Genomic DNA, 12165 nt, shown 5'->3' on the forward strand with positions numbered 1-12165 from the left:
TGACAAATTTAGGTATTGCAAATAGTTAGCTAACCAACTCTTGCACAACACCAATGACTGAAGTGAAGGGTATCATAGAATCCCTATAATGCAGAAGGAGGCCATTCGGCCCATTGAGTCTGCACTGGCCACAATCCCACCCAGGCCCTATTCCCGTAACCCCACACATTTACCCTGCTAATCCCCTGACACTAAGGTTCAACTTAGCTTGGCCAATCAACCTAACCCGCACACCTTTGGACTATGGGAGGAAACCGGAGCACCTGGAGGAAACCCACGCAGACACGGGGAGAATGTGCAAACTCCACACAGACCTAAATTCTTAAATGACCTAAATTCCATAACATAAGGTAATTAAGCATATTACTTCAGTCAAAGTGGGGACAAAGATCACCAATGAAATCAGTGAATAGTGAAGTTAATATATTTTTAAAAAATCTTCATTTCTACCATTGCCTTTTATAAAAACAAGAATTCATTTCTGCTGAAGTTTTAGTTTTGATGTAGCACCTTCAAAGATCTATTCAATACTGCCCTAGACAAGAATATCTTTTCTTGGGTAGCACATCTCAAAATTGTTCAAGGAAGAATATCAACCAACTGCAGAATTTTAAGCTGCTATATCTGACAGGAAGTGCTGCTCTTGAAACACTGGTGAACTGCTGCAAATGGTCATTTTCAAATAAGACCAGAATAGCATCAAGAAAAAAGATAAACATTTGTGTTTCTCGGGCAGCAAAGAAATCCATGGAGCTGGCACAAGTAGCAGTTTCGGACAATCACCAAATGGGGGATGATGAATGGAGCTGAGAACAACATGTTCTTCACAAAAGTTTCCAGTGGTCTTTCCAGCTCCTGTATCAGGAAGAACAGTAGCTGGAAAACATACATCATCCAGAACTCCTCCAGCAGTGGACTACAATTCCAAATAGAAAATCGCTGATATGACACCTATGCATCACATGGTCAACCCTGACCATGTGATGCATAGGTGAGTCTGCAGCGCTCCTCCTTAGCATCGCTCATAAGGCTTCAGCATTGGGTTCATGAGTAACAGCACATTAGTGTTGGATTAACAACACTGCTAGAAAGCAGCTCATTCCCGTCTGAAAATTCAGAATGTGGACAAGTGGTTTGCGATAGCAACTCACAAAAGTTCTTCCCTCAGGGGGAGGAAAGTATACCTCTTACTAGACGGTGGGAGGAAAGAATGCTGTGTAAAATCTCAGGATCAAATAACAGCTACTTGGCTAGCAGGAGTAATTGTGGTTATTGACCTCAGGTTAAGTTGGGAGTTGCCTTCAAGAGAGGAGGGAAGGAAAATGGGAGGAAAAGAATAATCTTCTGAGAATTGGCTCGAAGCTGTAATATGAGTTTCCAATTTTCGACAGACAGAGATTTCAAAATCATAGTTACTGCAAAATTCACACTTGGGCAGTTCCCGAGAGAATAAGCTTTCCCATCTCATTCCATTCATTGGAGAAGAAAGGATCATTCCCACATCACGCAGGACTCGCCAATAAGTTCCACTGATGTCAACTGCCAAGGCATCGCAAGTCAAGATTGAAGGAAGTGGTTCTTGACTCAAATATTTCTTTCCTGCACAGTCTAGGAGATGGAATCTGTGCCCAAGGTGACACTGGGGTTTGCCGGCCCCGGCATGGCGAATCCCGCCACGGCAAATGCAGCGAGTCAGCCAAAGGTCCATTGATTTCGGCGGCAGCAGTAAATCCCACCGGTGGGTGGGACCAGAAAATCCCGCTAACTGATACCATTATAAATGGGAAAAGAAAAAGCAGCTGGGTTTTGAGTAGAAGACCACCTTTCCTGTACGGTGTACTCTAATGTGGGTCAGAAATTTGCAACATTCTGCTTCTCACCTTTAAAAAGAAATTAATTCAAAAGGATCTTCGTTTTTAAAACTGCAACTAAATTATGGGCTCATTAAATCTACCTCAGAATTACAAGGTGACCTGCACAAGCTTAATGTAAAAATGCAATATTCACCCTAACCACTTAATAAAATACTACTTGCAAAACTTAATTGGACGTGCATGACATACATTAGACTGGATAAACTAACATCTGAATCTTTTAAAAAATAAATTACGTTTTACAAGGGTATGTTTGCTATTACTTTTAGTGACTCCAAGATTTAGTACTCTAGGCAAAAATATGAAAAGATTCAGGCCGGAATTCTCCAACCTCGCACGTGGCTGGGATTCTCCAGCCCCGCTGCAGTGAATGGAGTTTTGACTGAGTGCCAAATTCTCCCGTTGGCAGGGCGAACAAGGTTGGAGAATCCCGGCCTCAGTCACTCAATAGATGTTGACTAGATCTAATCTAGAGTAGGAAACACGGGGCACGGGTTTGGGGGAGGGGAGGGGCATTGTTTCTGTGTGTCCAGAGTTACACTTACGGAAGTGAGCATTTATTTACATCACAGTATTTACATACAACCAAAAGCCACACCATACGTAAGCCAGGAGTGGGTAGACCTGTCAAGCCAAAGGCGGACTCCACCATAGCACCTGCCAATTGAACTGGTTGTCTGCGCACCCCTTGGTTTGCCCGCAGTCACACAATTTTCAGTGCACCTATTTAAAAACTCGCGCACACGCACTTGCACACACAGTACAGCCTTGCATTAAAATTCTACAATTTGAGAGCTAGTGGCCTTTAAGAGGCCGACGCTTTGCCTGACTCAATGCAAGTCTTCATCACAGTCGCACAGGGAGCCTGTGCAGATAATTATGAGAACAATACCCACTATCCACTTAAATTAAAACAAATCAACTCATTAAAAAGTGAACCGACTACCAATTATTTGTTTTTGCAAGACAGTCAAAAATCTTTGACCAAGGTTTGTGGAAGGATTCCCACTGCACCACTCAGACATTTAGAGCAGCAGGTGCCCGAACCTTTTCTTTCAACTGCACAAGTTTGCTAATGATTCCCCTTCCCCCCCCCCCTCCCCCCCCCCCCCCCCCCCCCCCCCTTCCCCATCCCGTTCTTGCCAGTGGCCAGAGTTACTTTTGAAACTCTTGATATATTTTCGACATCGACAATGACAGAAAATATCCTGTGAATCCAGAACGTGTAGATGGACCAATGGCAAAAGCTGTTGCACTTCACAGGAGCCTTTCAATCTCCCAAGATAAGCTTCACAAAAGATGCCACATCTGTTTCTTTGGATTCGTGCAGCGTGAAGAAGGGATGTTGCTACAGAGAACAGAGAAACACAGGGGTTAGAGCTCAAGGAATGCTTTTATGTCTATTTTCAATGACAGACGCTCAAAAGAATCCAACTAACCCAGCAGAACACCCAAAATTTCAACCCAAATAGCTAAAGGTTTCCTTTCGATATATTAACTTTCAGGTTAGCTGTGACATTCTAACAGGGAGATTAATGGTGAACATAGAATTATAAAGAATCATAGAATCCCTGCAGTGCAGGAGGAGACCATTTGGATTTGGCCCGTCGACTCTGCACTGACTCTCTGACAGAGTATCTTACCAAGGCCCTCTTCCCTCCTAACCTATCCCCGTGATCCTACACATTTACCATTGCTAATCCATCTAACCTACACAGCTTGGGACGCTAAGGGGCAATTTAGCATGGCCAATCCAACTAACCTGCACATCTTTGGAGTGTGGGAGGAAACCGGAGCACCCGGAGAGAACCCACGCAGACACGGGGAGAACGTACAAACTCCACAGTCACCCAAGCCGACAATCGAACTAGAGTCCCTGGTGCTGTGAGGCAGCACTGCTAACCACTGTGCTATCATGCCAGCCTTGATTGCACATCAGGAAACAGATGCCTTTTCATTAGAAAGCGTAGGTGTAAAGTGATTTTGGAAAAGTCTTAAGTCCTCACTGCTCACTCAGAGGCTGTGTTGTTGTATCAGTAATCAGGTCATGTGGATCAGAAATACAGTCAAACCCCAACTTCAATATCAGCACATCCACTATGGGCAAATTATTCTAATAGTGCAACACTGAAGTAACAATAGGTGGTGCAATGTAAATTACCTCTTTAGGCAAGTCATATCATTTCACAAGGCCAATGCAAAACCAATTTCCAGTGAGTTCCATTCTTTGTAACCTTGTAGTATCAGATTCAAGACTTCCAGGGGTGGAGATGGGAGGATATCACAAAAAAAGGGGTCTTGATGACAAAGAATCCTATCTCTCCCATGCAACACCAGAAGTTAACATCTCTGGTATTACGATGACATCTTCTTTCCAAAGCAGTACCTGCTTCAGATGATCTACAACTCAATGTGCAACACATTATTGTGCAGGAGTGGTCGCACAGTTGCCACGGTGGTGGACCAGTGGAGTCATGGAGGTTTACAGCATGGAAACAGGCTCTTCGGCCCAACTGGTCCATGCCGCCCAGTTTTTACCACTAAGCTAGTCCCAATTGTCCGTATTTGGCCCATATCACTCAACATCCATCTTATCCATGTAACTGTCTAAATGCTTTTTAAAAGACAAAATTGTACCTGCCTCTACTACTGCCTCCGGCAGCTCGTTTCAGACACTCACCACCGAGTGAAAAAAATTGCCCCTCTGGGCCCTTTAGTATCTCTACTCTCTCACCTTAAACCTATGCCCTCTAGTTTTAGACCCCCCTACCTTTGGGAAAAGTAATCAGACAGGTTGTTAAATTTATTTCAATGTATTTGATAATTTTTGGGATATCACATTGTCATAAAAAAAACAATGTCTTTCATTAGAATCCAGCCAATCACTATCAAGTGAATGAAAGCAAAATACTGCAGATGCTGGAAAGCTGAAATAAAAACAGAAAATGCTGGAAAAGCCCAGCTGGCCAGGCATCATCTGTGGAGAGAGAAATGGTTAACTTTTCCGAGCCCTTATGTCTCTTCTTCAGAGCTAAAGAGGAGAAATGTGATGGATGTTATACTGTTTACGTAGGGATGGAGCAAAATGGAAGGTCAGGGATAGGTGTGGGCCAGGGCAGGTTGTTTAAACAAAGATGTTTAGAGTCCAAGATAAAGGAAGTGTCAATGGCCGTGTTAAGAACTAAAGAAGGTGCTGGAAAGATAGCAGAATACGCTAATGGAAGAACAAAAATCAATACTCAGTGAAAAGAAAACTTAAGAACAAATGACAGATTGTCCTGTGGGGATGGGCTATTTTGGGAGGAAAAGAAATGATTAAAGAAAAGGGGTCAAGCTGGAGGAGAAAGGTCACAGTCTAAAGTTGTTGAACTCAATGTTGAATCCAGAATACTGTAATGTGCCTAATTGGAAGATGAGATGAAGATCATTCAGTTTGCATTGGGCTTCACTGGAGGAGTGGATCAGGGTTGCACAGAGGGAGTGGTCCCAGCGGAATGCAGACAGTGGTGGTGGTGGGGGGGGATGTGCTTCATGGTGGCATCATGCTGGAGTTGGCGTAAATGGCTGATGATTAATCTTTGAGATTGATAGGATGAAAAGTGAGAACAAGGGGGATCCTATCATGGTTCTGGGAAGAAGTGGAAGGGGTGAGGGCAGAGGTGTGGGGGAAGGATTAGACTCGATTTGGTGCCCTGGCAACCACAGTCGGGATGAGGGGGAACCTTGGTCAAGGAAAAAGGCAGACATGTCAGAAGCTCTGTTTTTGACGGAGACATCATCAGAGTACGCAGTTACAATGCAAATCATACTGAAGCTGGCACTACCAACCATTTAAATTTACTGTATAGGGTAACACACAATGGGACTTCAATCAAGCAGTTTGAATGTTAAAATAATAAGTCCTGATCGTTTGAACACTGAAATTTGGACTGCTGCTTTGAATTCCATCCCACTGCCTGCTAATAATGTAGAATAGTATTTATTACTTCTGTGAAGCTAAAGACCAAATTGAATAAAGCTGCCCGCCCCAAGTGAGTATGGCCTAGAACCTGATGTTATCTGATGCCATGTGACAGGTAAAGACGTATCAGAATATTTACAATGAGCAGCAGATTAATGGGAAACAGACAGTGCAGACACAGAATAACAAAGCATATGTTAAGAGTCACTATTCCACTAAGTCTGATTAATTGTGAATGAAAAGCCTCTGCTGCTGACTCCAATACCGGAGGGTGGCACGGTCGCACAGTGGTTAGCACTGCTGCCTCACAGCGCCAGAGATTCGGGTTCGATTCCAGGCTTGGGTCACTGTCTGTCTGGAGTTCGCACGTTCTCCCTGTGTCTGCATGGGTTTCCGCCGGGTGCTCCGGTTTCCTCCCACAGGCCAAAGATATGCGGGTTAGGTGGATTGGCCATGTTAAATTGCCCCTTAGTGTCAGGGGGACTAGCTGAGGTAAATGCATGGTGTAATAGGGATAAGGCCTGGGTGGGATTGTGGTTGGTGCAGACTTGATGGGCCGAATGGCCCCCTCCTGCACTATAGGAGTCTATGATTTTATGATTCTATGACATGCCTGTGTTACGGGCGCCTTTAACATGGTCCTGAAAATATTGTACATAATGCCCTATGTGGTCCAACATTATGCATCAAATCATCTTAACGGTTCGGGCATCTCCTTCAAATGATAGATTTATTTATGAGGGGAGGGGGTGGAATTATAGGTGAAAAGTCTAAATTTTGAGGCTTTTTAAAGACACTCCAAGACACTGTTATGCTGTGTATAACACAAAACGTAGTCCAGCACTACAGCAGCTGGTGAAATCTTGATGCAAAGCTGCACCTTCAGGCTGAAAGTTTAAAGTATTGTAGGTGAGAATGGCATGAGCTAGTTACTAGGAATATGTCGTACATTATAGGGCAGTGGGTAAAGGGGCTGGTCTCTACATATTAAGAATCAATAGCTAAGGATACATCTTAGGGCTTGTAGCTCTGCATTATGTAAATGAAAGATTAGCAAACTTTCTCATCTTGACCTGGCAATAGTTATGGTAGATTTCTGTTCAAGTGAAGAGCTGCAATACAAGATGGCTTCAAGGCTGAACCCAACTGGGGTGAATGTTCCCGTTCCGCCCACCACAGGAGTCGTAGCGAGTGAGGGGCGGACCATGGAAAAGTCCGTTGACCTCAAGCAGGTTTTCCGGTTTCGGGGCAAACACCGCCGGAAATTCCCGCCCACTAACTTCTCCGCATCAGTGATATCCTGAACTAAAAAGAAGTCAATCAGTTCACCTGAGCTCAAGCAAAGTAGTGCTGGGCCTTTGCTTTATTAATATTACTATAATCGGTGTTCTCATCAGCTCTTTTTTATTCATTTTTTTCTTTAAAGTCCAAGCGAGAAATCACATAACATCTACTCTTCAATTTATCCTATGTTCCCATGTGACCCTGTCTACCCCAGTGGTGCCCACTCGACAATTCAGGTTTAGAACAAAGAAAAGTTTCAAAGTCTAAAAGTTTCTTTTATATTCATTCGTGGAACGTGGGTGTCGATGGCTGGCCAGCTTTTATTGCCCATTCCTAGTTGCCCTTGTTCGGAGGGCAGTTGAGAGTCAACCACATTGCTGTGGCTCTGGAGTCACATGTTGACCAGACCAGGTAAGGACGGCAGATTTCCTCTCTTAAAGGACATGAGTGAACCAGGTGGGTTTTTCCAACAATCGACAATGGTTTCATGGTCATCAGTAGATCCTTCATTCCAGATTTCTTTTATTGAATTCAAATTCCATCATCTGCCGTGGCAGGATTCAAACTCAAGTCCCCACAACATTAGCTGAGTTTCTGGATTAATAGTCTAATGGTAATACCACTAGGTCATCGCCTCCCCACTTATTTATTGGTGTCAAATTTGTTTTAAAGCTTATTTGTTGTCACAAGTAGGATTACATTAACACTGCAATGAAGTTACTGTGAAAATCCCCCAGTCGCCAGACTCCGGTGCCTGTTCGGGTACACTGAGGGACAATTTAGCATGGCCAATGCACCTAACCAGCACGTCTTTCAGACTGTGGGAGGAAACCGGAGCATCCGGAGGAAACCCACGCAGACACGGGGAGAATGTGCAGACTCTGCACAGATAGTGACCCAAGAAAAGTACAACACAGGAACAGGCCCTCTGACCCTCCAAGTCCGTGCCGTTCATGATGCCCTAACTAAACTAAAAAAACCTTCTACCCTTACTCAGCCTGTATCTCTCCATTCCCTCCCTTTTCATGTACCCATCCAGATGCCTCTTCCGTGTTGCTAATGTGCCTTTGTGCCCTTAACATGGATTTTCAATGAAAACTAGAACTGTTTTTCACAAGACCAAATGCTGATTGTTAATTGCTCAAGAAAGATCATAGAATCATAGGGAATCCCTACAATGCGGCCCATCGAGTATGCACCAATATCAACCCCACGCAGGCCCTATTCCTGTAACCCCACATATTTACCCCACTAATGCCCTGACACTAGGGTCAATTTGGCATGGCCAATCAACCTAACCCGCACATCTTTGGACTGTGGGAGGAAACCAGAGCACCCGGACATACAAACTCCACACAGACAGTCACCCAATGCTAGAATTGAGCCCGGGTCCCTGGCGCTGTGAGGCTGCAGTGCTAACCACTATGTCACCGATCCACCACAGAAAAGTAGTCAGGAAGAGATGTTGTGAATCCTTAATCCTATGAAGGTCAAAATCTTTGATTATCACACTTTAACATTTGATTTTATGAAAAAAGACCCCACTGAGTTTAACAGATACCTCGACATGAACGCCATCTGTCCACTATACCCAATGGCCGGGGCATCGTGTTTCCACAGAGTCCCTAGAATCACAGAATCCCTACAGTGCAGAAAGGTGTCGTTCGGCCTATTGAGTCTGCACCAACAATAATCCCACCCTGGCCCTATCCCCGTAACCCCACATATTTATCCTACTAATCCTCCTGACAATAGGAGTCAATTTGGCATGGGCAGTCCACCCAATCCGCACATCTTTGGAAGGTCTCCAGTTACAACACCGAGATTCAAGTAACGCTGCATAATTTAATCTGCTGTATGTAGATTCAATCGTTCCTCCATTTCTTAAGCTTCTCTTGCCCTTTCCAAGATCAAATTGGTGATGGGAGTCAACAGAGAAGATGTTTCACTGTGTAATAAACACAGTTCTCGGTGTTTCATGTGTTTTCTGTCATTTAAAACAATGAAAACAAAACTCCCTTTCCATGGCACAATATAATGTTTCTGTGTGGAGTTTGCATGTTCTCCCCGTGTCTGCGTGGGTTTCCTCCGGGTGCTCCAGTTTCTTCCCACACTCCAAAGATGTGCAGGTTAGGTTGATTGGCCACGTTAAATTTACCCTAGTGTCAGGGGAATTAGTAGGGTAAATATGTGGGATTGTGGGAATAGGGCCTGGGGATTGTGGTTGGTGCAGACTCGATGGGCAGAATGATCTCCTTCTGTACTGTTGGGATTCTATGATTTTTCTTGAGCAAGTAACAATTAGCATTTGGTCTTGTGGAAAACAGTTCTAGTACATTAATGTAAAAGTTAACATGGATCACCTGAAAGCAAACAGTATTAACAAGTGAAGTAGGACCAATAGTCCATTTCTAAAGACGGACAAATGTAAACTTACAGAAAGATGGCCTTTCACACCAGAGGGATGGCTGGTTCTACAAACATATACCATGAAATGCTTTTTTGTTAAAAAGACAACCATTTGTCCTGAAGAACTCAATATGAACTTCCCATCAGGAAACATTTAAAAGTGCACCTTAATTTTGTGGTTTAAATGCTGCTTGAACTGCCCAGAATACTCAGTTCCTGATAGGGCGTTGGGGAGAGTTATAGACCAAAGAGATCTAGGGGTACATGTTCATAGCTCCTTGAAAGTGGAGTCACAGGTGGACAAAGTGGTGAAGAAGGCATTCGGTACGCTTGGCTTCATTGGTCAGAACATTGAAAGAAGTTTAACAACACCAAGTTAAAGTCCAACAGGTTTATTTGGTAGCAAAAGCCACACAAATAAACCTACCAAATAAACCTGTTGGACTTTAACCTGGTGTTGTTAAACTTCTTACTGTGTTTACCCCAGTCCAACACCGGCATCTCCACATCAGAACATTGAATACAGGGGTTGGGACGTCTTATTGAAGTTGTTCAAGACATTGGTAAGGCCACACTTGGAATACTGTGTGCAGTTCTGGTCACCCTATTATCAAAAATTATTTAAACTAGAAAGAGTGCAGAAAAGATTTACTAGGACGATACCGGGACTTGATGGTTTGAGTTATAAGGAAAGGCTGGATAGACTGGGACTTTTTTCCCTGGAGCGTAGAAGGCTTAGGAGTGATCTTATAGAGGTCTATAAAATAATGAGGGGCATAAATAAGATAGATAGTCAAAAGCTTTTTTCAAAGGTAGGGGAGTCTAAAACTAGAGCACACAGATTTAAGGTGAGCAGGGAGAGATACAAGAGAATCCAGAGGGGCAATTTTTTCACACAGAGGGTGGTGAGTGCCTGGAACAAACTGCCAGAGGTAGTAGTAGAGGTGGGTACAATGTTGCCTTTGAAAAAACATTTAGACAGTTATATGGGCAAGATGAGTATAGAGGGATATGGGCCAAGCGCAGGCAATTGGGACTAATTTAAATGGTAAAAACTGGACGGCATGGACAAGTTGGGCCAAAGGGCCTGTTTCCATGCTGTAAACCTCTATGACTCTCATATTTTGCTCATATAATGCAGCGTAAGTAGCACTCTTGTAACTGCCACCGGATGGCAATGGCATATAGTCAGCACCATCTGCTCAACATAAGTACCCATCTGGGATAAGACAGGACGGTGGAAGGCACTGGGACTCTACTGCAAATAATTAAATGGTTAAAATCGTTAAATAATTCACAGATTATTTGGTAAGAAACAAGTGTTAGAGGAATCCCAAATAGCTAGCTGAATTTCCCCGAGCACTGTGTGCAGTGATTCTACCCTTCATACAGAACAGTGGAGATACACTGCTTAATGGAAGCTCCAGTGTGTGGGAGATGGTTTGTAACAATTCCATTAATCCACTGGTTTGAAAACACACTCTTAAACATTCCAATCCCCAAACAACAATCGGCACCAATCCATCTAGATTTGTGTATTAAGGGAAGTATGTTGTATGACATCCTGCTCTACGAAAATAGACAAATAAATTTCTGGGCAAAGGATTATCATGGAATCCTACAGTCAGGAAAGTGTCCGAGAGTTATGTCAGGATCTGCAGCCAAGACACCTTGTACTTACCCAAACTTAAGCTCCCTTTTAAAATAACCAGTCATGTAGTCTTAGGGCTATTGTGCATCTAGCCTCCTTAGAGGAAACTTTTTCTAATCTCTCAGACTGCCATTCTCAACTGTTTGGCAGGCAAGATTCACATGGCTTTGGACCTGTTACTGTGTACATAGCGAACGGGAGACTGGCTCACCTCTGCAGCTTCTAAAGTTCTGCTGTTGCAGAGGGAATATAGACTAAACTCCTTTTCAAACGAAAGGTCCTCAGATAAGAAACTACTTTCGTCGACCGCACGCCAGGGGCTGGGCTCCATGTAACCTCAAACCATAGAAGTCTCCAGAAACTATTTTGCCATTGCACTTTGGGACCACATGTCAACATATTTTGAAAGCAATTTATTTCCTCCCAGCACGCAGTGTTCTTTTTAATTAAAAAAAAAACATGCTTATCATCACCTGTGACATCGACAACAATATTTTTCTGGCAAAATGTTAATAGTCACGTGGAACGAAAGAACGACAGAACTACACAATTTGGAAAATCGAGCCTCTCTCAGTTGAGGTGGATTCCCTCTCCTACTCCCAGTCACTTGGCTGGGAATTCCTAAACAAAAATCTTGTTTACTTATTTTGTAATAATATCCGGAGAGTAGAAATCACTGCTGGTGATGTTATACAAATTCAGCATCCTCCAACCAAGTTCTTACCTCCGCCAATTTAACCTGTTTATTTTAACATCTAGCTCAGTTCCCTTTTTCAATGTGCAAATTAGATGCCACATTTCCCGCAATACAACAGTGACTACACTTCAGTGCCTTCACTGGCTATAAACCACTCTGGGACGTCCTGAGATCATGAAATGGCTCTGTATCAATTCCAGTTCTTTACCTAAAGTTTAAGTTTTTTAAAAATTCATTTACAGGATGTGAGCATCGCCGGCTGGGCCAGTATTCATTTGCCCTTCCCTAA

General features: G+C 43.5%; 1 protein-coding gene across 1 annotated transcript in view; it reads right to left on the minus strand.

The window, feature by feature from the left end:
* Nucleotides 1-3120: 3120 nt before the first annotated feature.
* Nucleotides 3121-12165, minus strand: part of map2k6 (mitogen-activated protein kinase kinase 6) — a 113623-nt gene continuing 104578 nt past the window's right edge. The window contains exon 12 of the mRNA XM_078225662.1: nt 3121-3222. Coding sequence (XP_078081788.1) covers nt 3145-3222 — 78 coding nt within the window. The 3' untranslated portion in view covers nt 3121-3144. The remainder of the gene's footprint in view (nt 3223-12165) is intronic.

Source organism: Mustelus asterias, chromosome 12 (genome assembly GCF_964213995.1).
Source record: "Mustelus asterias chromosome 12, sMusAst1.hap1.1, whole genome shotgun sequence".
NCBI lineage: Eukaryota > Metazoa > Chordata > Chondrichthyes > Carcharhiniformes > Triakidae > Mustelus > Mustelus asterias.